The sequence below is a fragment of the Coregonus clupeaformis genome, chromosome 6, assembly GCF_020615455.1.
Source record: "Coregonus clupeaformis isolate EN_2021a chromosome 6, ASM2061545v1, whole genome shotgun sequence".
Lineage (NCBI taxonomy): Eukaryota > Metazoa > Chordata > Actinopteri > Salmoniformes > Salmonidae > Coregonus > Coregonus clupeaformis.
The window spans coordinates 1,514,118-1,540,370 of NC_059197.1; the positions used below are offsets into that span (position 1 = coordinate 1,514,118).

Here is a 26,253-nt window from a genome sequence, read left to right on the forward strand (position 1 = left end):
GATGCTGCCACCACCATGCTTCACCTTAGGGATGGTGCCAGGTTTCTTCCAGATGTGACACTTGGCATTCATTAGACCAGATAATCTTATTTGTCATGGTCAGAGTCCTTTAGGTGCCTTTTGGCAAACTAACAAGCTGGCTGTCATGTGCCTTTTACTGAGGAATGGCTTCCATCTGGCCACTCTACCATAAAGGCCTGATTGGTGGAGTGCTGCAGAGATGGTTGTCCTTCTGGAAGGTTCTCCCATCTCCACAGAGGAACTCTGGAGCTCTGTCAGAGTTACCATCAGGTTCTTGGTCACCTCCCTGACCAAGGCCCTTCTCCCCTGATTGCTCAGTTTGGCCGGGCGGCCAGCTCTAGGAAGAGTCTTGGTGGTTCCCAACTTCTTCCATTTAAGAATGATGGAGGCTACTGTGTTCTTGGGGACCTTCAATGCTGCAGACATTTTTTGGTACCCTTCCCCAGATTTGTGCCTCTACACAATCCTGTCTCCGAGCTCTACGGACAATTCCTTCGACCTCATGGCTTTGTTTTTGCTCTGACATGCACTGTCAACTCTGGGAACTTACATTGACAGGTCTGCCTTTCCAAATCATGTCCAATCAATTGAATTTACCACAGGTAGAATCCAATCAAGTTGTAGAAACATCTCAAGGATGATCAATGGAAACAGGATGCACCTGAGCTCAATTTCGAGTCTCATAGCAAAGGGTCTAAATACTTATTTTTTGTTTTTTTATTTTTAATACATTTGCAAAAATGTCGACAAACCTGGTTTCACTTTGTCATTATGGGGTATTGTGTGTAGATTGATGATTTCTTTAAAAAACAATTCCATTTTAGAATAAGGCTGAGGAAAAAGTCAAGGGGTCTGAATACTTTCCGAATGCACTGTACATACGCTACACCTCTTCACATTTTTGGATTCGGCAATTTCAGCCATACCCGTTGCTGACAGGTGTACAAAATCGAGAACACAGCTATGCAATCTCCATAGACAAACATTGGCAGTAGAATGGCGTGTACTGAAGAGCTCAGTGACTTTCAATGTGGCACCATCATAGGATGCCACCTTTCGAACTAGTCAGTTCGTCAAATTTCTGCTCTGCTAGAGAAGCCCCGGTCAACTGTAAGTGCTGTTATTGTGAAGTGGAAACGTCTACGAGCAACAACGACTCAGCCGTGAAGTGGTAGCCAACACAAGCTCACAGAACGGGACCGCCAAGTGCTGAAGCGCGTAGCGCGTAAAAATTGTCTGTCCTTTGTTGCAACACTCACTACCGAGTTCCAAACTGCCTCTGGAAGCAACGTCTGCAAAATAACTGTTCGTCGGGAGCTTCATGAAATGGGTTTCTATGGCCGAGCAGCTGCACACAAGCTTAAGATCACCATGCGCAATGCCAAGCGTCGGCTGGAGTGGTGTAAAGATCGCCACCATTGGACTCTGGAGCAGTGGAAACGCGTTCTCTGGAGTGATGAATCACGCTTCACCATCTGGCAGTCCGACGAACGATTCTGGGTTTGGCGGATGCCAGGAGAACGATATCTTACCCAATGCATAGTGCCAACTGTGAAGTTTGGTGAAGGAGGAATAATGGTCTGGAGCTGTTTTTCATGGTTCGGGCTAGGCCCCTTAGTTCCAGTGAAGGGAAATCTTAACGCTAAAGCATACAATGACATTCTAGACGATTCTGTGCTTCCAACTTTGTAGCAACAGTTTGGGGAAGGCCCTTTCCTGTTTCAGCATGACAATGCCCCTGTGCACAAAGTGAGGTCCATACAGAAATTGTTTGTCGAGATCGGTGTGGAAGAACTTAACTGGCCTGAATGGAGCCCTGACCTCAACCCCATCAAACACCTTTAGGATGAATTGGAACGCCGACTGCGAGCCAGGCCTAATCGCCCAACATCAGTTCCCGACCTCACTAATGCTCTTGTGGCTGAATGGAAGCAAGTCCCCGCAGCAATATTCCAACATCTAGTGGAAAGCCTTCCCAGAAGAGTGGAGGCTGTTATAGCAGCAAAGGGGGGACCAACTCAAAAAATGCCCATGATTTTGTAATGAGATGTTCAACAAGCAGGTGTCCACATACCATATAGTGTACTTCTGATTGAAATCATTATCTGTCTGAATGACTGGTGGGAGGCGAATTCCTGTGTGGCTCAGTTGGTAAAGTATGGCGCTTGCAACGCCAGGGTCGTGGGTTCGTTTCCTGCTGGGGCCACATAGGAAGATGTATGTTCGCACTACAGTAAGTTGCATTGGATAAATGTGTCTGCTAAAAGGCATATACTGTATATTATTATACTGTATGTATATTATATTATTTTTCCAGACGGTTTCGAATCCAGTACCTTGCATTTAGACAGTTATGTATATTACTAGTATATACTGTATATAGTCATAATTTTCTGAACCGCATTAACATTTCTGAGTGGCAGGTGATGGGAATTTTCAAAGTTCTGGGGATAACTATTATTGTATAGCGAAGCTTCAAGTGGAGACATAAGATATATCGAGAGACGTGACCTTTAAGAGATACAGTAAGACAGAGGTTGAAGTCAACATTCAATAAAGTCTACACCTTGTCAGCTACTGTATATCTAGCATTCATGTCTAACATTCAGCGTAGTTCACCCTTTCGACTCCCAAGACAACCAGTAACCCACAAACACTGTTACGTGGGATGCAAAGAGAGTTGGAGGAGGAGGGTGAGCAGTGCTTTAGGACATTCTGTAGAGTAAAGTCCCATTGGTGCCATAGTCAGTGGTGAATAGACAGTAATAGGGGGAGTGAGGTGGTGCTGCTACAGTAAAGCCTGATCCCAGGTCTGTTTATAGCCAACTCCTATTGCATAACATAAAGCCATTTCCAATTGGCATAACACTAACCTCAGGAGTTGGCTATACAGCACAAACAGATCTGGGATCAGGCTAGTACTAGTGCTTTAGTCATGTATGTGGAGTAAGGTTCCATAGGTGCAGTCAATGGAGAATTGATAATAGTGGAGTTGTGGGAGGGTGGAGGGGGGGAGCTACGGGGAGTGGGGGGGGAGAGGTCATACAAGGAGAGGTGCTCCGGGACATGCTACGAACTTGTAGAGACTAAAGTACTACCTGCTATAAGAGAGCTGTGTCTCAGCCCACTTTTCCCTCCGCTGCAAGGCCGGACAATACACAGAGCACAAAGATACAATATCAATACCAGCGTTTATCTCAAAGAGAGCTGTGTCAGGGATAAAAGCACTCTTCATGTGCAGCCAACAGAATCTGGTGCCAAAAGTAGAAGAAACCTCAGCATTAAAGGAAAGGTTCACCCATTTTGAATGTTATATTGTTTTTATGCATCTCTGAGTGATCTTCTATCGATTCCCTGGGTCATTTCATGTTTTCATGTGTATCGGAGTTACTGGCGTTCAAGCAGGCAGACATCCGCCCGGTATGATGTAGCACTGTGATAAAGTCGCTCTCATTACACTGGAAGTTAATAGGAATGCGACTTTTAGATTGCGAAAAAATCTATCATACATGGCAGATTTCAATACCGGCGGATGTCATAACTTGGGAGGATGTCTTCTCTCGAATGGGCCATTATTCATATTTTTGCGATATTTCTACCTCGAGAAATGTGTAATTTAACAGAGGGTCTAGTACATTTTTCCTATTTGTCTGCCTCTTTAGCCCAGGGTGTATTGCATGGTGCCGTTGACAGAGATATTCGAGAAAGTTGCTGGGATGAAGGAACGTATAACGCCCCACCTAGCTGTCGACCATTCGCGATTTTCCATGTAGCTACTAACCTTATTATAATGCCAAAATGCAACATTAGTTCACAAAAAATATTGCTCTTAGTGTTATTTAACACTATGAATTAAAGGAATGGGTGGTTTTGGGTAGATTTTTCCTTTAAGTAGCGACAGTGCAGCATGTTTAGTAGGCGATATCCATTGTAAGAGCACTGGAACGATTGTGAGATTTCCAGAATCAAGAGATGTGGCAAGGCCAAAAGATGTTTGACTTTGATCATGCTCAGTGCCAGGCCAGAATCAGTCATTACAGACGGCTAGCCAAATGTACACTTTAGCTAAGCAATGTAAGTCTCAACATGGAATCAACATCGAAGTCCTACAGTGAAATTAATTGATGCAGGTTTGTGAATTGAGGTGAAGTCCGGGAAGGCAACAATATATTATAATAACACATTTTCCTTATTAACTCTTCCAAACTCAGCACCACTGTTGAAAACACTATACTGATTTAGAGTAAGATACTCAGTAAAGGAGACCAAAAACAGTCATTGAAAAACAAGATTAAAACCCTCCTTTCTTTCTCTTTTCCTTCAAATTCAGCCATCCCTCCTGCTCCGGTCCAAATGGCATTCTAAATATTTAATAGTGCACATGGAGGGGTTTTGGACACCTCAGCACTTAAAACCATGCGGGTCAAGGGGATATTTCTACGACCAAACATCAATTGAATACGTTATCATGGCTCCCCGCTGCACCGTAGAGCTCTATTAGATAAGGGAGTGCTTCACACAGCAGTCTCATCCATTGCAGTACTGGGATAGCGGTCAAAAGAATAGCCCTGCGACCGGGTGAAACATTGAACTGTAACACTGTATGAACGTGAGAGTTACTTTACCTGCCTTAGGCCGTCTCTACTGTTCTGCATGATCCGCAGGGCGTAGTTGGACCGCTGGCCTTTGCTGTTGAATTCAATGTGGCCTGTTAGTCCTTCCAATTCTACCTATCCCAGAGAGAGAGAGAACAAGAGAGAAAAGTTCTCATGTTATTAAGGCGTTTCACTTGGTCTGCAACCGTTGTTTTTGGTGTCAATAATCTGGGTTCAAATAGTATTAGTTGGCTTTCAAATCCTTCAGCTGCTCTGGATTGAGCTTGCCTTGCTTGATATAACTAATGGAGGAGTTCCAAAAGGGTAAACTGCAAACCCTGCCGATCTGGAAATGCATGCAAGGCTCAATCCGATGCTCCCAAGTATTTGAAAGATAACAAATACTGTTTGAACCCAGGTATGTCAGTAATGTCACATGCATGGCTGGGTTCGGTAAGGCTTTAGTTCCTTATTGACTAACTGAAATCATTCAATGGATTGAGTTTCGATTCAATTATCCAGATGGAAAGCAGGCTGACAATTATGCGGCGACAAAACCTCAACCCACCCCATCATCCGATACTGAGAAACCAGCAGTATGATCGATACGAGGGTGTCTCAAACAAAATTATTATGTGATGACAAAGTGATGGTGGTATAACATCTATATGTCAACACGACTAATTTTCACATGAAAAAAACCGGTCTGAAATCCAATACATGTCACACTCTAGTGTCTTGATATCTCACTCACAGGCCATTTGTTCCTAATAAGGGACTATGAGCATTACAGTATGACAGCCAGTCAACCAGTCTCTAACTCCATCCCTGCCCCCCTTCTCCCTGCTGTAGCCTACTAATAAAGAAATAGGGGCAGTGACCTAGCCTGATCCCAGAGCTGTTTGTACTGTCTTGATAACTCCTATGGTCTTAGGTGTATCAATGACAGCACATACAGATCTGGGACCAGGCTAGCAGTGACCCAAGTTAATGTGACAATATGATTGACTGTATGACCAGTGGTAAGAGAAGGGCTAGAGGATTTATATATAAATATAAATACATAAATGTAAATATATTCAGCTGGTAGATCAAACAGTAAGGTAAGGGTTAGGGGACAGGGATCTGCTGGCTGAATACGCACACCCAATGGCTTCTAGTATAACGTTAACTAACACACTTGGGAGCATACTGTATATCACAGTGTGCACTACAGTCTAATTTAGCTCTACAAAATATTAATCTAATCTTAATCTAATCTTAATCTTAAACACGACCAACAACAGCATGCCATTCCCCTCCTATCCAGAGTGGGGCGCCCTTACCATCCTCAGGTAGTTCATGAGGCTGGTGCCATGCTCCCAGATCTTGGAGGACTTGCAGGAGAGCTGCGTGGCGCCCACGTTCTGGCTACGGTTGAGCTCCTGGACCGCCGCAACCACCGCGTACACTGCGTCAAACAGCAGCGCTGACGAGAGCTGAGAGAGAGAGGGAGAGAGGGAGAGAGGGAGAGAGAGAGAGATGAAAAAAGAAAAAGAAAGAAAGAAAGAAAGAAAGAAAGAAAGAAAGAAAGAAAGAAAGAAAGAAAGAAAGAAAGAAAGAAAGAAAGAAAGAAAGAAAGAAAGAAAGAAAGGAGAAGGGAGGGAAGGAAGATATGCTGTCACAAACACACATCGATCTTTCATCCTCCCTGACGCCTGGGGCCCGCTCTGGTTGGTCAGTGATGGGTTAAAACAAGCGAGCCCCAGAATGCCATCCATGCAGCAGTCAGATATTCCATTAGATCATTAGGATCCTCTGATGTGCTGACAGAAAAAAAAGCCCCACCACTTTCACCCCTACTGGAGCTGGCAAGCCCTGGCCATTGCAATTACCACACATTCGTCGGAGTGGAGGCGGAAGTGCAGGAAAGGGCATTTGTCCTGTAGACTGTTTACATACAGGCCCCATACGTGTAAAGACAATTAAAATGCAAGATGGCATAGATTATACACGGGAGAGAGGGAGTATTTCACCGTTTTATGTCTGTATAATAAAGCAATAAGGTATTGATGGCCCTGATCTGTTGTGCATATTGATATGGGACTATGTAAACTCAGCAAAAAAAGAAACGTCCTCTCACTGTCAACTGTGTTTATTTTCAGCAAACTTAACAGGTGTAAATATTTGTATGAACATAACAAGATTCAACAACTGAGACATAAACTGAACAAGTTCCACAGACATGTGACTAACAGAAATTGAATAATGTGTCCCTGAACAAAGGGGGGGTCAAAATGAAAAGTAACAGTCAGTATCTGGTGTGGCCACCAGCTGCATTAAGTACTGCAGTGGGCGGCCGATAGCTTAGTGGTTAAGAGCATAGTGCCAGTAACCGAAAGGTCGCTGGTTCTAATCCCCGAGCCGACTAGGTGAAAAATCTGTTGATGTGCCCTTGAGCAAGGCACTTAACCCTAATTGCTCCTGTAAGTCGCTCTGGATAAGAGCGTCTGCTAAATAACTAAAATGCAGTGCATCTCCTCCTCATGGACCAGATTTGCCTGTTCTTGCTGTGAGATGTTACCCCGCTCTTCCAAGGCACCTGCAAGTTCCCAGACATTTCTGGGGGGAATGGCCCTAGCCCTCACCCTCCGATCCAACAGGTCCCAGACGTGCTCAATGGGATTGAGATCCGGGCTCTTCGCTGGCCATGGCAGAACACTGAAATTCCTGTCTTGCAGGAAATCAGCCATACTACTCGTTCTGTGCGTGGTGGCATTGTCATGCTGGAGGGTCATGTCAGGATGAGCCTGCAGGAAGGGTACCACATGAGGGAGGAGGATGTCTTCCCTGTAACGCACAGCGTTGAGATTTCCTGCAATGACAACAAGCTCAGTCCGATGATGCTGTGACACACCGCCCCAGACAATGACGGACCCTCCACTTCCAAATCGATACTGCTCCAGAGTACAGGCCTCGGTGTAACGCTCATTCCTTCGACGATAAACGCGAATCCGACCATCCCCCTGGTGAGACAAAACCGCGACTCGTCAGTGAAGAGCACTTTTTGTCAGTCCTGTCTGGTCCAGTGACGGTGGGTTTGTGCCCATAGGTGACATTGTTGCCGGTGATGTCTCGTGAGGACCTGCCTTACAACAGGCCAAAAGCCCTCAGTCCAGCCTCTCTCAGCCTATTGCGGACAGTCTTACACTGATAGAGGGATTGTGCATTCCTGGTGTAACTCGGGCAGTTGTTGTTGCCATCCTGTACCTGTCCCGCAGGTGTGATCTTCGGATGTACCCATCCTGTGCAGGTGTTGTTACACGTGGTCTGCCACTGCGAGGACGATCAGCTGTCCGTCCTGTCTCCCTGTAGCGCTGTCTTAGGCGTCTCACAGTATGGACATTGCAATTTATTGCCCTGGCCACATCTGCAGTCCTCATGCCTCCTTTCAGCATGCCTAAGGCACGTTCACGCAGATGAGCAGGGACCCTGGGCATCTTTCTTTTGGTGTTTTTCAGAGTCAGTAGAAAGGCCTCTTTAGTGTCCTAAGTTTTCATAACTGTGACCTTAATTGCCTACCGTCTGTAAGCTTTTAGTGTCTTAACGACCGTTCCACAGGTGCATGTTCATTAATTGTTTATGGTTCATTGAACAAGCATGGGAAACATTGTTTAAACCCTTTACAATGAAGATCTGTGAAGTTATTTGGATTTTCACAAATTATCTTTGAAAGACAGGGTCCTGAAAAAGGGATGTTTCTTTTTTTGCTGAGTTTAGATGATTGTGATGCATAGTAAACAATGAGTGTGTACAGTGGTTCAGTGTCATTTGGATTCCAGGAGGGAAAGTTGATGACAGTAACTTCCTGATCATGTCACGATTATGCACCATGTGACCTTAAAGGGAGATGTCACTTCGAAATCAAAGTTGGTGAGATGTTTTCAGACTTCAAAAGTAGTCTAATGTCAAAATGTATCCACATCTCACGCCATCGGTTGTGTAGATCCATATTATGTATTAAGGCATATAGCTGGATCTACAAAACAAATGGCCTGGGATGTGGACCTATCTCAATAATTAAACAAATGTTGAGGTCTGAAAATATCTGACAAACGTTCATTTTGGAGTGAAATATCCTTTAACATTGAACAGCATGTCTACTTAGGTTGCAAGTCACTGTAATGTCCCCCCCCCCTCCCCTCTCTCCATTCCTCCTCACCTCGCTCTCTTCCGTCCCTCCACCAATCCTCAATACACTGTACAGCTAAGAGAGAGGGGTTTTTAAAAATGAAACCTGATATGAAAGAGCTCCCTGGAACACTGCAGATGAATGGCAGGGAGAGAAGGTGTAGCTCTCTCGCTCTCTCTCTCTCTCGTTTTATTAGGGACTCAGAGCTGTTATCCCTCTCCTGCTCTTAGTGCGCTATCTGTTAGACTACAAAACATCCTGTGATTAATTAAAGATAACTCCTAATTAAGAGGGGAAAAAAACAACTAGAGAAAAACTGCTGGTTTCTAAAAACAGCAGCCATTGATTTTTCAAAATCTTTCTTGAGGGCTTAATTAAGAAATAAAAATGCAATAAACCCAATTAATGAATTACTCATTGTTCTCTGTTTGATGTCAGAAAACAAATGAAACAAATGCTCTGGTACACTTCTTGTTTACACAAGTATGGTGAATTGGGTTAAAAATAGTTCAAATGCTGCATGGAAGAATGCTATGTTAATGTTATGTACTACACTACCAGTCACGTATTCATTTAATAAGCATGTGGCAATTAAACATTTTTGACTAATTAACGACTACACAGACAACTGTATTAAAGGCATAGAAAGACTGCAAGCCTTAACATTCTTAAAGATCTAATGGCTTGTAATGAGTCTCGCAGACACACGTGTGGGGATATATTGTATAATATGGGAAAAGAGCTGGAGTGTATTGTAACTAATAGAAATGTAACTAATAGAGCTGAATTTCCAATTGTACATGCAAGAGTACGATTGGGAATCGTCAGGTCTATTTGTTACATTTCTGTCTGCAACATTACAGAACCTTCTGATAGAAATAAAGTATATTATGGAGATCAGAAATGATTGTCTAGCTGCTAGACAATCATCTCTGTTCTACATAAATCTGAACCCTGGTCTCACCGGTGTGCCGGCGAAGGGGGCGTGGTCACAGTTTTCCTGCCAGGAACGGTTGAGGCTGAGGAGGAAATCCTGGAAGAAGGGATGTGTTCGGTTGAAGACGGAAAAGCCCAGAATGTTCACCCGCTCACTGGGCACGTCGTCCAATCGCAGCAGAGAGAATTCCTGCAGAGGGAGGAGTCAGAGGGTCAAAGGTATGATGGTATTAGGTATGTATATGACAAGGGGTTGGACATGTCTGACATAAATCACGTTTAGTTGCCGCAATACGTGGATATATCTGATTGAATGGAATATTTAATCAATGTCAGGGAAAAGGGCACATGCTAATCTAATACGTTTAGCCCCAATTTCATTGATTTACTTGAAGTTTCATTATGTTAAGTTTATTACTCCGGATGATTAAGATTCCTAACATGTACACAACCCACATAATTCCTTCAGAGAGTGTGTGTGGTGTGTGTATGTATGTGGTGTGTGTGCATGTGTTCCTTTAGTTTAGTGCATATTCAAACGTGCGTGGGCATATGAGTACAGCCTGGAACAAGCCCTTGGAAATGTGTTTGGATGAAAAACAACTTTTACTTTGATGTCCCTAAGTTCAGTCTGGTGGCTCCCGAGCAGTGGGGAGGACGTCACCAGAAGGTTAATAGAGATATCAGCCCAGTCAGTGCCAGCTCTACAGTCTATAACGGTGACACCGCCTGTCACCTCGCTGGGCCCGGGGACAGATATGATACGTATAGAGGAAGAGGAGGAGGAGGAAACGGAGAGGAGAGGAGAGAGAGAGGAGAGGAGAGGAGAGGGAGAGGAGAGGGAGAGGGAGAGGAGAGGAGAGGAGAGGAGGAGAGGAGGAGGAGAGGAGGAAAAGGAGAGGAGAGGAGGAGGAGAGGAGAGGAAAAAGAGAGGAGAGGAAAAAGAGAGGAGAGGAGCGGAGCAGAGGAGAGGAAAAGGAGAGGAGAGGAGAGGAGGAGAGGAGAGGAGGAAAAGGAGAGGAGATGAGGAGGAGAGGAGGAAAAGGAGAGGAGAGGAAAAGGAGAGGAGAGGAGAGGAGAGGAGAGGAGAGGAGAGGAGAGGAGAGGAGAGGAGAGGAGAGGAGAGGAGGAAAAGTGCCCAGGCTTCAGACAGTTCAGACAGAGACAGACTACTCTACTGTGGAAGGCAGGAGAGAGGAGGGGGTTAGAGGGCAGGGGTGTGTGTGTCTGTGTCTGTGTCTGTGTGTGTGCGTGTGCATGCGTGCGTGTGCGTGCGTGTGTGTCTGTGTGCGTGCGTGCACGCATGTGTCCAATCCTCAATAAGGGGTGTTGGGGCTGGTGAGTTGAGTGGGAAGAGAATCCCTCTGAGAACAATAACCTCACAAGACACCAGCAGTAGCCTTTCAAATCCCAGGGCTTAGATAAGGTAGTGTGTTAGCGAGTTCCTCTGCAGCACTAGATCAAAGCCCAACTAGACTCTGGTGCTCTTACAACAAACACTAGCACGGTAGGAGAAGGTGAGCAGGCCACGGTGGAATGAAGGATACATGTTGTGCTGGATTATGGTGAGAGAGAGAGTTGAGGAAGGAAGGAGACTGCAAGAGAGACAGAGAGAAAGAGAGAAAAGTGTCATGGAGGTGAGAGAGGAAGAGGGAGAGGTGAAGAAAAATTGAGATAGAGAGAACAGAGAGTCATGGGAGTTAGGAGGAAGGCATGATGGGCACTACGGGAGTGATGGAGGGAGACTGTGACTGCTTCCCAAATGGCACCCTATTCCCTATGTAGTGCACTACCTTTGACCAGGGCCGGTAAGGAATAGAGTGCCATTTGGAACACATCCAGTCTTTTCATCAGAGCCCCTGGGGGAGAACAGGACAGGAGAAAGCCCCTGGTGAACTCCTTTAGCATCACTAACTACAGACCACAATGCAAACTGGCAGTCTTATGTCTTCCCTATCTAGACCAACAACACCATCCCGTTTAGTGGGGACACATCTCTTTTTGATTTACTCTCTCCTAGCCATGTTGTCTCTGTATCTTATTTAAATGAGTGCCTTTCTGTCCATGCCAGGTGATGAAAAGCAATCTGAAAACAAAATGAAGTTTAAGACGACTCGCTGCACCCCAATCGAAGCTGACGCTACTAGCTTCCGATGTTTTGATGTTTTCGAGGCAAACTCTTGGCAGATTGTTTTTGCACTTTCTGCCAAGTGCATTCAGGACATTGAGAACTTGAGATAAATAGATATTGAGGAGTGAAACACACAGCATTTGATGAAAGGAAGGCTGAGTTGAGCATGAAACAGTGTTTTCTCTGTGCCTAATTCTTTATGAATGAGTATTAAAATAAACATGCCGAAAGATTCATTTATTCATTCATTAATTCATGAGAACATTTAATCCAACATGGATAGTGGTGTTGTTCACAGCTCTCAGTACAATTGGAACTACCCACCACATCTTAAAACATTTAATTACCTTCAATATTTAAAATCAAAATATTTAATTATGAAAATAGCATAATATATGGGCGCAGACCCTTCTTATACAAAAAAATGACTTGAGTGGATACATTTTACACACACACACACACAAATTCACTTCGCTTTATTTTAACCCTTTACACTTGTGGAATTGGCCTATATGGATACAGCTAAATTGAAATGTTTCTTACAGAGGAAATATGGAAAGCATATGCATAACCATAGTAAAAATTAAAAGGGAACAGTTTGGAGATTATGGGAAAATTATTAGACTAAAGGTGAGGACAACAGTTCACCTGACACAACATTACACTGTTGATTTTATGTGCATATTAGTCTCCAAATCTGCCATTTTTAACCCGTATAAAGGTAGAAGTGTAAAGGGCTACGACATTGGAACATTTGAGCTAAAGTCTCCACCACACCTTTATTGACTACAATCTGCGCACTGGTGACAGTTTCATTGTCTTCCCATCACCTGTCCACAGTGTACCCTGACAAGCCCAATGGGAGTGGCCCCATAATTATTTTTCAAGTGCATTTTTTAATAGATCATTAGGAGAGGAGCCTGTGCAAATGAGCTAGTCATTAAGTATGCCCCTACTGGGTGCAGTCAAACACATGAAATACAATGTCACCAAATATCCACCGGTGGCGTCTGGAGAAACCTAGCAAGCACGAGCGGTGTACAGTGCCGTGAAAAAGTATTTGCCCCCTTTCTGATTTTCTCAATTTTTTGCATATTTTTTATACTGAATGTTATCAGATCTTCAACCAAAACCTAATTTTAGATGAAGGGAACCTGAGTTTATAAATAAAAAAAGTGATACTTATTTTATTTATTTAATTAACAAAGTTATACAACACCCAATTCCCCTGTGTGAAAAAAGTAATTGCCCCCTTACATTCAATAACTTGTTGTGCCACCTTTAGCTGCAATGACTGCAACCAAATGCTTCCTGTAGTTGTTGGTGAATTCTGGCCCATTCTTGCATGCAGAACTGCTTTAAGTCAGCGACATTTGTAGGTTTTCAAGCATGAACTGCTCATTTCAAGTACTGCCACAACATCTCAATTGGGATTAGGTCTGGACTTTGACTAGGCCATTCCAAAACTTAAAATGTGTTGCGTTTTAATCATTTTCATGTAGACTTGATTGTGTGTTGTGGCAGATACAGAGCAGAATTCAGGGTTCCTTCTATTAAGACAAGTCGTCCAGGTCCTGAGGCAGCAAAGCATCCCCAAACCATCACACTACAACCACCATGCTTGACCGTTGGTATGAGGTTCTTACTGTGGAATGGAGTGTTTGGTTTTCGCCAGACATAATGGGACCCATCTCGTCCAAAATGTTGACTCAAGTTTGCCAAAAAGCATCTGGAAGCACCTGGATGATCATCAAGACTCTTGGAAGAATGTTCTATGGACAAATGAGTCAAAAGTTTCACTTTATGGATGGCATGGGTCCCATTATGCCTGTCGAAAACCAAACACTGCATTCCACTGTCACACTCTGATCTGTTTGACCTGTCTTTGTGATTGTCTCCACCCCCCTCCAGGTGTCGCCCATCTTCCCCATTATCCCCAGTGTATTTATACCTGTGTTCTCTGTTTCTCTGTTGCCAGTTTGTTTTGTTTCGTCAAGCCTACCAGCGGGTTCCCCCTTGCTCCTGTCTTCCTCAAGGCCTTGATTAATGATGTTCTCCGTGACATGTTGAACCGGTTCGTCTTCGTCTAACACGACGACATCCTCGTCTTCTCCCGCTCTGCCCAACAACATGTGCTCGAAGGCAGAGGAGATGAGTGGTAGCGGGTAGCGGTTTTTCACCATCCTTGGCGGTGCGCATATCTCCACACCGTCAAGCGTCTCAATTCCAGGCAAGCTAGGTGGGCCCTGCTTTTCACCCGGTTCAACTTCTCCCTCTCATACCGACCGGCATCAGAGAATGTCAAGCCAGATGCGCTATAACGCCGCTATTGCCCCGCGGCTACATCCCCGGAATCCGAGACCATCCTTCCCACCTCGTGCTTAGCGACGGGGGCAGATAACCGAATGTTTGTTCCTGACGCTGTCCGCCCCTTGGTCCTGGAGTGGGCCCACTCCTCCAGGCTTGCCTGCCACCCGGGCTCCCGTCAGACCCTGGCCTTTGTGTAACAACGCTTTTGTTGGCCTACAATGGTTCCAATTCGTCTCCGCATTCGTCGCCTGCACGATCTGTGCGCAGAACAAGACTCCTAGGCAAGCTCCGGCTGGTCTCCTCCAACCTCTGCCTGTTCCTCACCGTCCCTGGTCTCACATATCCCTGTACTTTGTCACGGGTCTTCCCCCGTCTGATGGCAACACCGCCATCCTGACTGTTGTGGACCGGTTTTCCAAAGCCGCCCACTTCATTCCTCTCCCCAAGCTACACTCCACCAAAGAGACGGGCCAGCTCATGGTGCAGCACGTCTTCCGGATCCATGGACTCCCAGTGGACATGGTCTCCGACCGGGGTCTTCAGTTCTCGTCCCAGTTCAGGAACGCGTTCTGCACACTCATTGGGTCGTCGGCCAGCCTGTCCTCCGGTTTCCACCCTCAGTCCAACGGCCAGTCGGAGCGAGCCAACCAAGACCTGGAGACGACTCTGCGCTGCTTGGTCTGCGCCAACCCTACCACCTTGAGCCAGCAACTAGTGTTGGTCGAATACGCCCGCAACACTCTTCCCTGCTCTACCATGGGTCTTTCGCCTTTTGAGTGTTCCCTGGGTTATCAGCCCCCACTCTTCCCGGAGCAAGAGGAAGAGGTCGGCATACCCTCGGCCCAGATGTTTGTCCGCCGCTGTTGTCGTACCTGGAGGAGAGCCCAGTCGGCTCTTCTCAAAACCACCTCCAGGTATCGACGACAATCTGACCCCAGCTCCCCGGTATTGTCTCGGGCAGAAGGTATGGCTGTCCACCCTAGATCTGCCCCTCCGGGATCTGCCCCATCTCCAAGATCATTAGCCACTCTGCTGTTTGTCTTCTGTTGCCACGTACCCAACGTAGACATCCCACTTTTCATGTGTCTAGGATCAAACCCGTGTCTCACAGCCCTTTGTCTCCTGTTTCCAGGCCCACCCCTCTCCCTCGTCTCATCGACGGCCAACCGGCGTACATGGTGAGTCATCTCCTGAAGGTTCGACCTTGGGCAGGGGATTCCAGTACCTGCTTGACTGGGAGGGTTATGGCCCGGAGGAGAGGTGCTGGGTCCCCGCTAGGGACATCCTGGACACAGGCCTCATCGCTGAGTTTCAACGCCGGCACCCCGGTCAACCAGGTATGCGCCCAGGTAGGACGCCAGGTGGCGCCCCTAGAGGGGGGTGGGGTACTGTCACACCCTGATCTGTTTCACCTGTCTTTGTGATTGTCTCCACCCCCCTCCAGGTGTCGCCCATCTTCCCCTTATCCCCAGTGTATTTATACCTGTGTTCTCTGTTTGTCTGTTGCCAGTTCGTTTTGTTTCGTCAAGCCTACCAGCGTTTTCCCCCTTGCTCCTGTCTTTCTCAAGTTCCTGTTTTCCCTGTTTTGACCATTCTACTTGCCCTAACCCTGAGCCTGCCTGCCGTTCTGTACCTTGTCACACCACCCTGGATTATTGACCTCTGCCTGCCCTTGACCTGTCATTTGCCTGCCCCCTGTTTTTGTAATAAACTTTTGTTACTTCGACACTGTCTGCATCTGGGTCTTCTCCTGAAACGTGTTATCCACACTAAGAACCTTATACCAATGGTCAAGCATGGTGGTGGAAGTGTGATGGTTTGGGGATGCCACGGCCACGTGACTCACTGTCTGTGGGAGCGATCCATTTAAAAACCTAATAAAACCTAAAGTGTCTTCAGAAAGTATTCACACCTATTGACTTTTTCCACATTTTGTTGTATTACAGCCTGAATTTAAAATAGATTAAATTGAGATTTTGTGTGACTGGCCTACACACAATAGCCCATTTTACAAATTAATTAAAAATGTAAAGCTAAAATGTCTTTAGTCAATAATTATTTAACATGATTTTTGAATGACTACCTCGTGTTTGTACCCCATACATACAATTTTCTGTAAGGTCCCTCAGTCAAACAGTGAACTCAGATACAACCACAAAGACCAGGGAGGTTTACCAAAAAAAGCAGACATTGAATATCTCGAATGTCCCGCATGGTGAAGTTATTAATTACACTTTGGATGGTGTATCAATACACCCAATCACTACAAAGATACAGGCATCCTTCCTAACTCAGTTGCCAGAGAGGAAGGAAACCGCTCAGGAATTTCACCATGGGGCCAATGGGGACTTTAAAACAGTTACAGTTTAATGGCTGTGGACGGATCAACAACATTGTAGATACTACACAATACTAACCTAAATGAAAGGAGCATCCAAGCATACTCCAAGATAGAATTAGCTTGTACAGTATGAAAAATGTATGCACTCACTAACTGTAAGTCGCTCTGGATAAGAGCGTCTGCTAAATGACTAAAATGTAAAAATATTCCAAAACATGCACCCTGTTTGCAATAAGGCACTAAAATAAAACATAAAAAAAAGTCACTTTATGTCCTGAATACAAAGTGTTATGTTTGGGGAAAATCCAGCACAACACATCACTGAGTACCACTCTTCATATTTTCAAGCATAGTGCTGGCTGCATCATGTTATGGGTATGCTTGTCATCAAACTAGGGAGTTTTTTTTCGTGATGAAAATAAACGGAATAGAACTAAGCACAGGCAAAGTCCTAGAGGAAAACCTGGTTCAATCTGCTTTCCAACAGACACTGGGAGAAAAATTCACCTTTCAGCAGGACAATAGCCTAAAACACAAGGCCAAATATACACTGGAGTAGCTTACCAAGATGACATTGAATGTCCTAGTTACACTTCTGACTTAAATCGGCTTGAAAATATATGGCAAGACTTGAAAATGGCTGTCTAGCAATGATCAACAACCAACTTGACAGAGCTTGAAGAATTTTAAAAAAATGAATTGAATCCATTTTGATTTCAGGCTGTGACACAACAAAATGTGGAATAAGTCAAGGGGTATGAATACTTTCTGAAGGCACTGTACGCACGTGTACATGCACGCACACACAACCCCCCACCCAACCACCCTTCCTTACCTGACCCACAACCCCCTCCGACCCCCTCACACACATTCCCACACACATCCCTGCTTGCATAAAGAGCAGCATAAAGACAGAGAGTAAGTGTGAGAGGGGGGCCAGGCAGGCTGGCCCCGGTGGCCTCCAGCTGCCCCAGCGACGGGCCCTGGCAGCCAGTGAGGGGTGCTGGGTGAGGTGCTGACAGGCTGGCGATGGGCCCTCTGACACAGCCTGTCACCTGGCGATCAATCAGAAACGAGTAGCTGGGCCAACCCGCTGTTCCCCTGCTGGCACCTCCTGGACCCTCTTAAAAACACAGGCAGACTAACAGACACACACATGCGCGCCACAGACAGACAGGCACATGCCCACACACAAAAAACGCTCCCACATTCTGTTTGTTGTGGTGTATCCAAGCTGAGAGCTGAATAATGAGCTCCCCAGAGATCAGGTCGTTACCTTACTGTTGTGCACTTTCAGGGACCACACACACACACGCATGCACGCACTCTCACACAGCTGCTTAGGGCCCACCAACAGGGGCCACACAGCTAGACTCCTTCTCCTGCTATCTATCAAAAACGAATTGTTTTGTAATGCTGAGCATACTTGCTAACAAACACATTATTTAGCAAATACATAGAATCTAACACAATTTGAATGCCTGTCAGGTAATCTTACATTACTAAGGACCCTTTGTGTAACATACTTGTTAAGCTATGTTTGCTAATAAGCAAACACACAAAATCTAACCTTATTTTGAAGGGTATTCTCTACAGCCAAGGATGACCCTCTGAGTATGTATGTGATGTCGAAACCCTATGGAAACTCAGACTTGTCCCTGTTTCCATCGATCTAGTTTTCTCAAATAGGATGGAAGTGCCAAGATTATAGTGAGCTTGCATACTCTCTAAGCTCCAGGAGCATCCAAGCATACTCCAAGATAGAATTAAGACTCCATTTCAGCATGCACATAGGATTGTGTTCTACAAACTGTACATCTTGAGAGGCTAATTGTATAACAGCAGAAAAGACAAGAAGCTAACATAAAAAAGCATGTTAGCATTAGTAAGCCGTATAGCTCAATGTCAAGAAGCTAACATAAAAAAGCATGTTAGCATTAGGAAGCCGTATAGCTCAATGCAAAGAAGCTAACGCAGCGTAACAAGCTAGCACAAAAGAAAGAGAAAACCAGCATGTTAACATTAGAAAGAAAAGCATGTTAACATTAGCAAGCTGTGCAGCTGCGTATGCCTACCATGATCAAAGGTGGACATGCATTGTTTGCAAGGCTGCTTTAATAAACGTCAGAGACATTTGACTAAAGAGGAATTTACTCTAAGCGTTTAAATACGCATCTGTTACAGGTACACGATAACTGACTGACACCAATATTACCTCATCATCTTTTACTTTCAGAGACATGAGGTGTTATCACCCATTCCGTGAGTTACGTTCAATGTGAAAGAAAGGTCACAGCTTATGTTAATTTTGAGAAATGTCTCTGAATGTTCGTGTTAAGTGTAATATTAAGTGGAGGAGAGCAGTGAAATAGTATTTTGTAGTAGCCTACTGAACAAGGGAGTTATAACAGGGTTATGTTTGTAGAGTAGCTATTGTCCTTGAGTGCCAAAACACTTGAAAAAGCCTTATTGGTGTTGTAGCTGCATGTTATGCGAGTTCAAGGCCCCATACACAAGAGAGAGCACTGAGGCATTCCATCAGGGATTTGTGAATCTGTACATACAGTACAACAGAAAGGCACTGCATGGGGAGAAAGATAAGTGGGCTTCAACCACTTTAAACTGCAAACGTTGCTGGTGATCGAAGCTACTGGAGGAAGTTTATGGTCAACAGATCTGGAGCTTGAGGATTGTGATGATGATGATGATGATGGTCCCTCATGGAACATCCTCCAGGTTTTTGGATGAGAAGAATGTCTGATGAGCAAAATGGGAAAGAGAAATCCATCCTGTGCCTAACCAATCCAAAGACACCACTGGAACGCAGTACCAAGGGCTCTAGTGCCTACTGATTGAGTATCATATCTTAAATTGGCATATTTATTTTCCCAATGATACAATATCAATTAATTATATCATTTTGTATGGTGGAAGAAGACAGTAATGCCTTCTCAGCCCAGACAGCTCTGTCTGTGTGCAATAATGAAATCCAATTTTAGTGGCACAGTGATTACACTAATAGCTGGAATGTTCACGTAGTGTTTTGGGCAATAAGTAATTTCATGCTCATATCAATTGCCATGTAAATTCAGTCGGAGGCTCCAAAGCGTCCTGGTGCCTCTTAATTACAAAGACTTGGGAGTAAGGAGCATCACTAAATGCCAGCACAGCTCTCACATTCATTATATATAGAGGTAATACTAAAATTGTATGAATTAATATTTCATTTCCTTTGTCTTAGTCAACAGTAAATATTGGTATCTATGGATAAGTCCCAAATGATACCCTATTTGGGACGTAACCTATGAGAGTAATACAGTATCATATTCCTATGGGTTCATAGGAGATGACGGCAATAATACATGAAATGCTTCTCTTATTGTACATCTCAGCGCAGCACAGTGGAAGCTGATGTATTACATTTATTTGAAATTGTTTAATAGGGGCATATATCAAAAACAAGTTGGCTTTTCTGTTGAGTGTTAAATATAAATGACCGCTTTCAGATCCATTATTCAGAGAATTATGGCCAAGCCTGCAACAATAATAGCCCATTTGTAAGGTGGAAGAGACATGATCTCCTGAATAATCTAGTAGTGGACAAGGCCGCAATCTCCATGAATTTCGCGGAGTACAGCATATGCTGAGAATATGAACTGCAATTTTCTACACTCTCTCCATTCTCTCTCCAATCCTGGTGGAACAAGACAAAAGAAACAGAAAACCCAAGCGAGAAATACTATAAAAAAGGAACTCTTCCACTCCAATTACAAATTAATGCTGCTCTCTGTATGAAGAGCTCCGAGGTAAGGAATCTTAAACACAGAGACAATTTGCAACGAGACAGAAAACAATGAAATATGGATGACAAATCTTGTACTTTTGCGGCAGTGGGTTCACGCCAAAGTTTGCCTGGGGTCGTCTCGGCTCGTGGTATGTGAGAGATGAGCCTCACAGTCTGAGAGTTTGACTCAGACGAAACAAGACAGCAGGGTTTATCTCACACAGCCGATGGAAATGAGAGGGGAGCTAAACTCTTATTTTGGTGAGCCCTGAGCGCTTGCTATCGATCTCTGGAGGCCAAGTGACTCGCCTGATACTCTGGACCGAGCCCCGCAGCACTTTCTCACCTACAGTATGGGCAAGACAGGCTGATGAATACTGAGGAGAGGTTATTTCACCCTGGCCAAGGAAATGGCTGCTGCCAGGTATTCAACAGTTTCAGATGAAACTGATCCGATACAACACAACTTTATTTGTCCATTTGATCAAATGGAAATTAATCTTCTGCTCTCACCCCCATCCCCCCTCAGACAACACAAACAAACACACCTTTTGATTTTAGATACAGTGCCTTGAAAAAGTATTCAGCCCCCTTGGCGTGTTTCCTATTTTGTTGCAATTTAAATGGATTTCATGTAATGGACGTAGACAAAATAGTCCAAATTGGTGAAGTGAAATGAAAAAAATAACTTGTTTCAAAAAATTCAAAAAAATGTATAACGGAAAAGTGGTGCGTGCATATGTATTCACCCCCTTTGCTATGAAGCCCTCATTTGCTATGAAGCCCCTAAATAAGATCTGGTGCAACCAATTACCTTCAGAAGTCACATAATTATTTAAATAAAGTCCACCTGTGTGCAATCTAAGTGTCACATGATCTGTCACATGATCTCAGTATATATACACCTGTTCTGAAAAGCCCCAGAGTCTGCAACCAGAGTCTGCAACACCACTAAGCAAGGGGCACCACCAAGCAAGCGGCACCATGAAGACCAAGGAGCTCTCCAAACAGGTCAGGGACAAAGTTGTGCTGACCTGTTTGGAGACAAAGAAGTACAGCTCAGGGTTGGGTTATAAAAAAATATCCGAAACTTTGAACATCCCATGGAGCACCATTAAATCCATTATAAAAAAATGGAAAGAATATGGCACCACAACAAACCTGCCAAGAGAGGGCTGCCCACCAAAACTCACGGACCAGGCAAGGAGGGCATTAATCAGAGAGGCAACAAAGAGACCAAAGATAACCCTTACGGAAGAGTGGCCAGAAAAAAGCCATTGCTTAAAGAAAAAAAAAATGCAAACACGTTTGGTGTTCGCCAAAAGGTATGTGGGAGACTCCCCAAACATATGGAAGAAGGTACTGTGGTCAGATGAGGCTAAAATTGAGTTTTTTGGCCATCAAGGAAAACGCTATGTCTGCTGCAAACCCAACACCTCTCATTACCCTGAGAACACCATGCTTCACTGTGGGGATGTTTTTCATCAGCAGGGACTGGGAAACTGGTCAGAATTGAAGGAATGATGGATGGCGCTAAATACAGGGAAATTCTTGAGGGAAACCTGTTTCAGTCTTCCAGAGATTGAGACTGGGACCTTCCAGCAGGACAATGACCCTAAGCATACTGCTAAAGCAACACTTGAGTGGTTTAAGGGGAAACATTTAAATGTCTTGGAATGGCCTAGTTAAAGCCCAGACCTCAATATGTGGTATGACTTAAAGATTGCTGTACACCAACGGAACCCATCCAACTTGAAGGAGCTGGAGCAGTTTTGACTTGAAGAATGGGCAAAAAGTATTTTGGAGAAATACCCCAAAAGACTTGCAGCTGTAATTGCTGCAAAAGGTGGCTCTACAAAGTATTGACTTTCAGGGGTTGAATAGTTATGCACACTCAAGTTTTCAGTTTTTTGGTCTTATTTGTTGTTTGTTTCACAAGAAAAAATATTTTGCAAGCCACTGTAGATCCAACACAGACACAGACCTAGACAAGGTCACACTGCCAGTACCTTCATCTCTATTATCAGTTAAAGACAATCATTTATCGACCATATTGTTCGCCTTGGCAGATGCGAGTGATAATTACAATACAGTAATAAATCAAAATGAGAGCTCCATTACGCCAATTAGTGTAAGCCAAGTAGCCAAGAGGTTGGAGATGCTAGCGTAAACATCGCTAATGGTGAAGGAGAGAGAACACAAAAGCATAGCTTGGCATAAGACAGACAATTTAATAGAGAGACTCCATTTCAAAGGGAGGAAGAATGGTCAAACAACAAACTCCCTGATTTTACAAAGTAAAAGAAAAGTAAGAATTAAAAGCTTACAGCTTTTCCACAGTTTTCAATACTGAATGTCACAATCATTCAGTTAATTACTAATTAACAAGCTCATTTGGATAAGTGAATACACACACACGCACACATTTACCCACCCACGCACACGCACATACACACACCATTTGGATAAGTGAATACACACGCATGCAGACACACGCTCGCATGCACACTCTCGGGGGACGGAGTGGTGTCACACTTTTCCCCCATCCCTAGCAAACACAGCTGATTAAACAAATTGCATTTTAAACTGAAGATCACGGTTAGTTGATTATTGGAGTCAGCTGGAGCAAAAGTGTGACACCAATCAGGCCCCAGGGACTGGAGTTGCCCATCCCTGCTCTAGGGCATTTACATGCCTTTTACTGTATATGGAGAATTACGGTCACAACAGAATATAACTGTATGTTAAGGGCGTAAAGTAAATGCCTCTGACAGCGGGAATGGGATGCTATAAGGGGAAAAGCAATTGTCAACACTGAGCCATGAAGACATTCATACAGGGAGAGAGAAAGAGAGCTGCAATGAGGGTGACACACAGTAATCAATAGGCTCTGTCAGTAATCCAGGCTCTGTCGTAGCCGGCTGCGACCGGGAGACCCATGGGGCGGCGCACAATTGGCCCAGTGTCGTCCAGGGTAGGGGAGGGAATGGCCGGCAGGGATGTAGCTCAGTTGGTAGAGCATGGTGTTTGCAACGCCAGGGTTGTGGGCAGGGACGGCCTGTTCAATAGGGCGATATGGGCGACGCACTGCCAAACGGGAAAAGGAAGGGATTTTTTTTCTAATCAATTATATCACGGCAACAGTAGTTATCAGTGTTGTAATCTATACGTCTGATCTGCCACAGTGCCACACTGCCACTAAATGTCGAATCAGGCTAAAGTCGTGCTTCAAATGGCTCCACCCCCTTTTGGGGCGATTTCAGTCAGATTGAAAATCGCCCAGAACTTCTGTCATAGACTCCCATGTAAAATCTATTTTTTTCAAATTTCAGAGCCTTCAATACAATCTCAATGGGTGTCTGTGGGCTTGCACTTACGCGCTTTCATCATACGTTACGTAACCATGAACGTAACTGAGAAAAGAGTGGATTGTTTGAAAGAAGTTCCTTTTTGTCGGCGAACAAATGAAGATAAATTGGCAACGAAACAATTAGGACCTCCCAGACCAAATTTAATAATTCAACAGGTTTCTACTAAAGGCGGAAAGTCCTACACCCGAGGATTTTCCCAAAATTGGTACGAACGAAAAAAGACATTGCCACTCACTCAACTGGATGACGAGGGATACAGGCTAGCTGTCCGCCGCCACAACGATGAGGTTAGTGTTGATAATCACAAGTTTACTGGATGTGGATATGGTGTAATAAAGGCAGTTTATTCAGAGGTAAATATATCTGGAATCGCGTTCACGGACCCGTTCGTCAAACTCTTAGGGAGCTATAAATTAAGCCCCATTACTTACCATATCAGATAAGAGAAATTGCTGCAGCTACATATATTTTACATCCTGGCCCTACATAGTTCACTATTTGCATCACTTACCAAAATATTACATGTGGTCATATATGCTTGGAAAGTGGAGATGCCATAGAACGTCAAAAAAGTAAACATTGCTGGAGACACATTGCCGTTTTGGAGAAGACATCGCGTTTGCTAGCGAAGAGATTTGTTGTGGCAAATGAACTTGGGCTGGGAATTGCCAGGAACCTCACGATAAGATATATGCATCAGCATTGCGAGTCTCATGATTCTATACGTGTGCGATTCGATACTGTGATTTTATTGCGCACCATATGTCTGTTGCAGAGGGATCAGAAAGCCATGAGAACGAGTTTTGATCAGTCATGGAAATAAAAGTGCTGAAAACAAATTGGCTCCCAATGTGAAAAGATTGAGAACAAGCTATGAAGGAACAATAATGGTGTTTTGGTGCAGGTACAGCCAACTAGCGCTAAAATATTGCGATATTGTCAATACAGTATATCGTAAAGTATCACTATGTAACTCGATTTCTTTCACCCCAATCCCTCAAATTAACGGTAAATAACTGAATTGTTTGCCCCACATTTAGCTAAGATGATTAGCTAGCCAGCTAAAATGTTTTAGTTAGTTAGCAGTCGCATCTACAATAGTTTACTGTCAATAACATGTCTCCAAAAATTACGTGGTGTCTCCAATTGTGTTGACATTTTACAATTGCAATGCGCATCCATGAGTATCCACTTTCTGTAGCTCAGCTGGTAGAGCATGGTGCTTGTAACGCCAAGGTAGTGGGTTCGATCCCCGGGACCACCCATACACAAAAATGTATGCACGCATGACTGTAAGTCGCTTTGGATAAAAGCGTCTGCTAAATGGCATATTATTATTATTATTATTATTATTATTATTATTATTTCTGAAGAGAGCCCCGAAACATTGTGTGCAGACATTTTATGCAATAAATGAAGTAGGTTCAATCTAGTAGTTCTGATCTTCTGATTGGTCCTGATGAGTTGGGCGAGGTCCCCTGCAGGCTACTGTCACTGTTGCATTGGCTCTGAGTCGGGTTCTCTGTCTTCAAATGTTCAGCCTAAGAGAGGGATTTTTGTGTGTGTGTGTGTGTGTGTGTGTTTAACAGTGATGATGTGTGTGTGTGTGTGTGTGTGTTTAACAGTGATGATGTGTGTGTGTGTGTTTGTGTGTGTGTGTGTCCTCAGAGCAAGAACTCGTGAGTTGGAAGAACTGAGAGGCCTATGGCGTGGGTGTTGTCCTTGGCCACCTGCTGACAAGGCTGACAAGATAGGACCCTTTTGTCCATTGTTATTGGATAGGAACAGAACTTATAACCAGCTCCTGACCTAAATAGATCTTAGCACAACATTTTACTCAACATATCATATTCCATATTCACTATAACAAATATATTTACTACGACATTAGCAAGAACCGCCACATCCTCAGCCGGCTAATCCAGTGTGTGAAGTTTTGCGGAGTGTTTGAGTTAGCTTTGCGAGGCAAAGATGAAACTGAGGGCTCCACCAACCCTGGTAAGCCAACACTTTTGAGATCAGTCAATAAATGCTTCTGGTATTGACTTATATGCTGCCCCTGTCTTCATGTTGTTGCTGGACATATCTTTTTTTAAATGTGTGTAGGTCACCTAAATCATCAGAAAAATTGCCCCTCCTGAGAATTTTTTCAGGAGCCGCCACTGGTTGTGGGTTTGATTCCCACGGGGGGCCAGTATGAAAAATAAAAAAATAATGTATGCACTCACAAACTGTAAGTCGCTCTGGATAAGAGAGTCAGCTAAATGACTAAAATGTAAATGTAATAGTCTTGCTGACTTCAGACATAAACTAAACATTTTGAGGGGAAGCAGTAAAGTTATGTGCTAAATGGTTTGTCTCTATTTAAGAAAAACATTTGTATCTGTCTGCCACATCACCCCATAAATGCATTTTGCCCCCTGGCTGAAATTTGTCTGCACTGGCAACAATGCAGAGTAATCTTCCCCCTCGAGTACAAGGAAGCAACGCTTAAGTGAACACATCATGCCAGCATTAGCATTGGACAAAATAATGACATACTTTATATTCTATTGAGAGGCTCCTCTCTCTGTTGTCACCTTTCCATGTAGCC

The 26,253-nt window shown here is 44.3% G+C and overlaps 1 protein-coding gene across 1 annotated transcript in view; it reads right to left on the minus strand.

Moving 5' to 3' along the window:
- LOC121568438 (glutamate receptor ionotropic, kainate 4-like) overlaps positions 1-26,253 on the minus strand; it is a 180,740-nt gene that overhangs the window by 67,619 nt on the left and 86,868 nt on the right. The window contains exons 7-9 of the mRNA XM_045220923.1: positions 9,752-9,913; positions 5,942-6,094; positions 4,647-4,751 (exon numbers count right to left, since the gene is read on the minus strand). Of these exons, the coding sequence (XP_045076858.1) occupies positions 4,647-4,751; positions 5,942-6,094; positions 9,752-9,913 (420 nt within the window). The remainder of the gene's footprint in view (positions 1-4,646; positions 4,752-5,941; positions 6,095-9,751; positions 9,914-26,253) is intronic.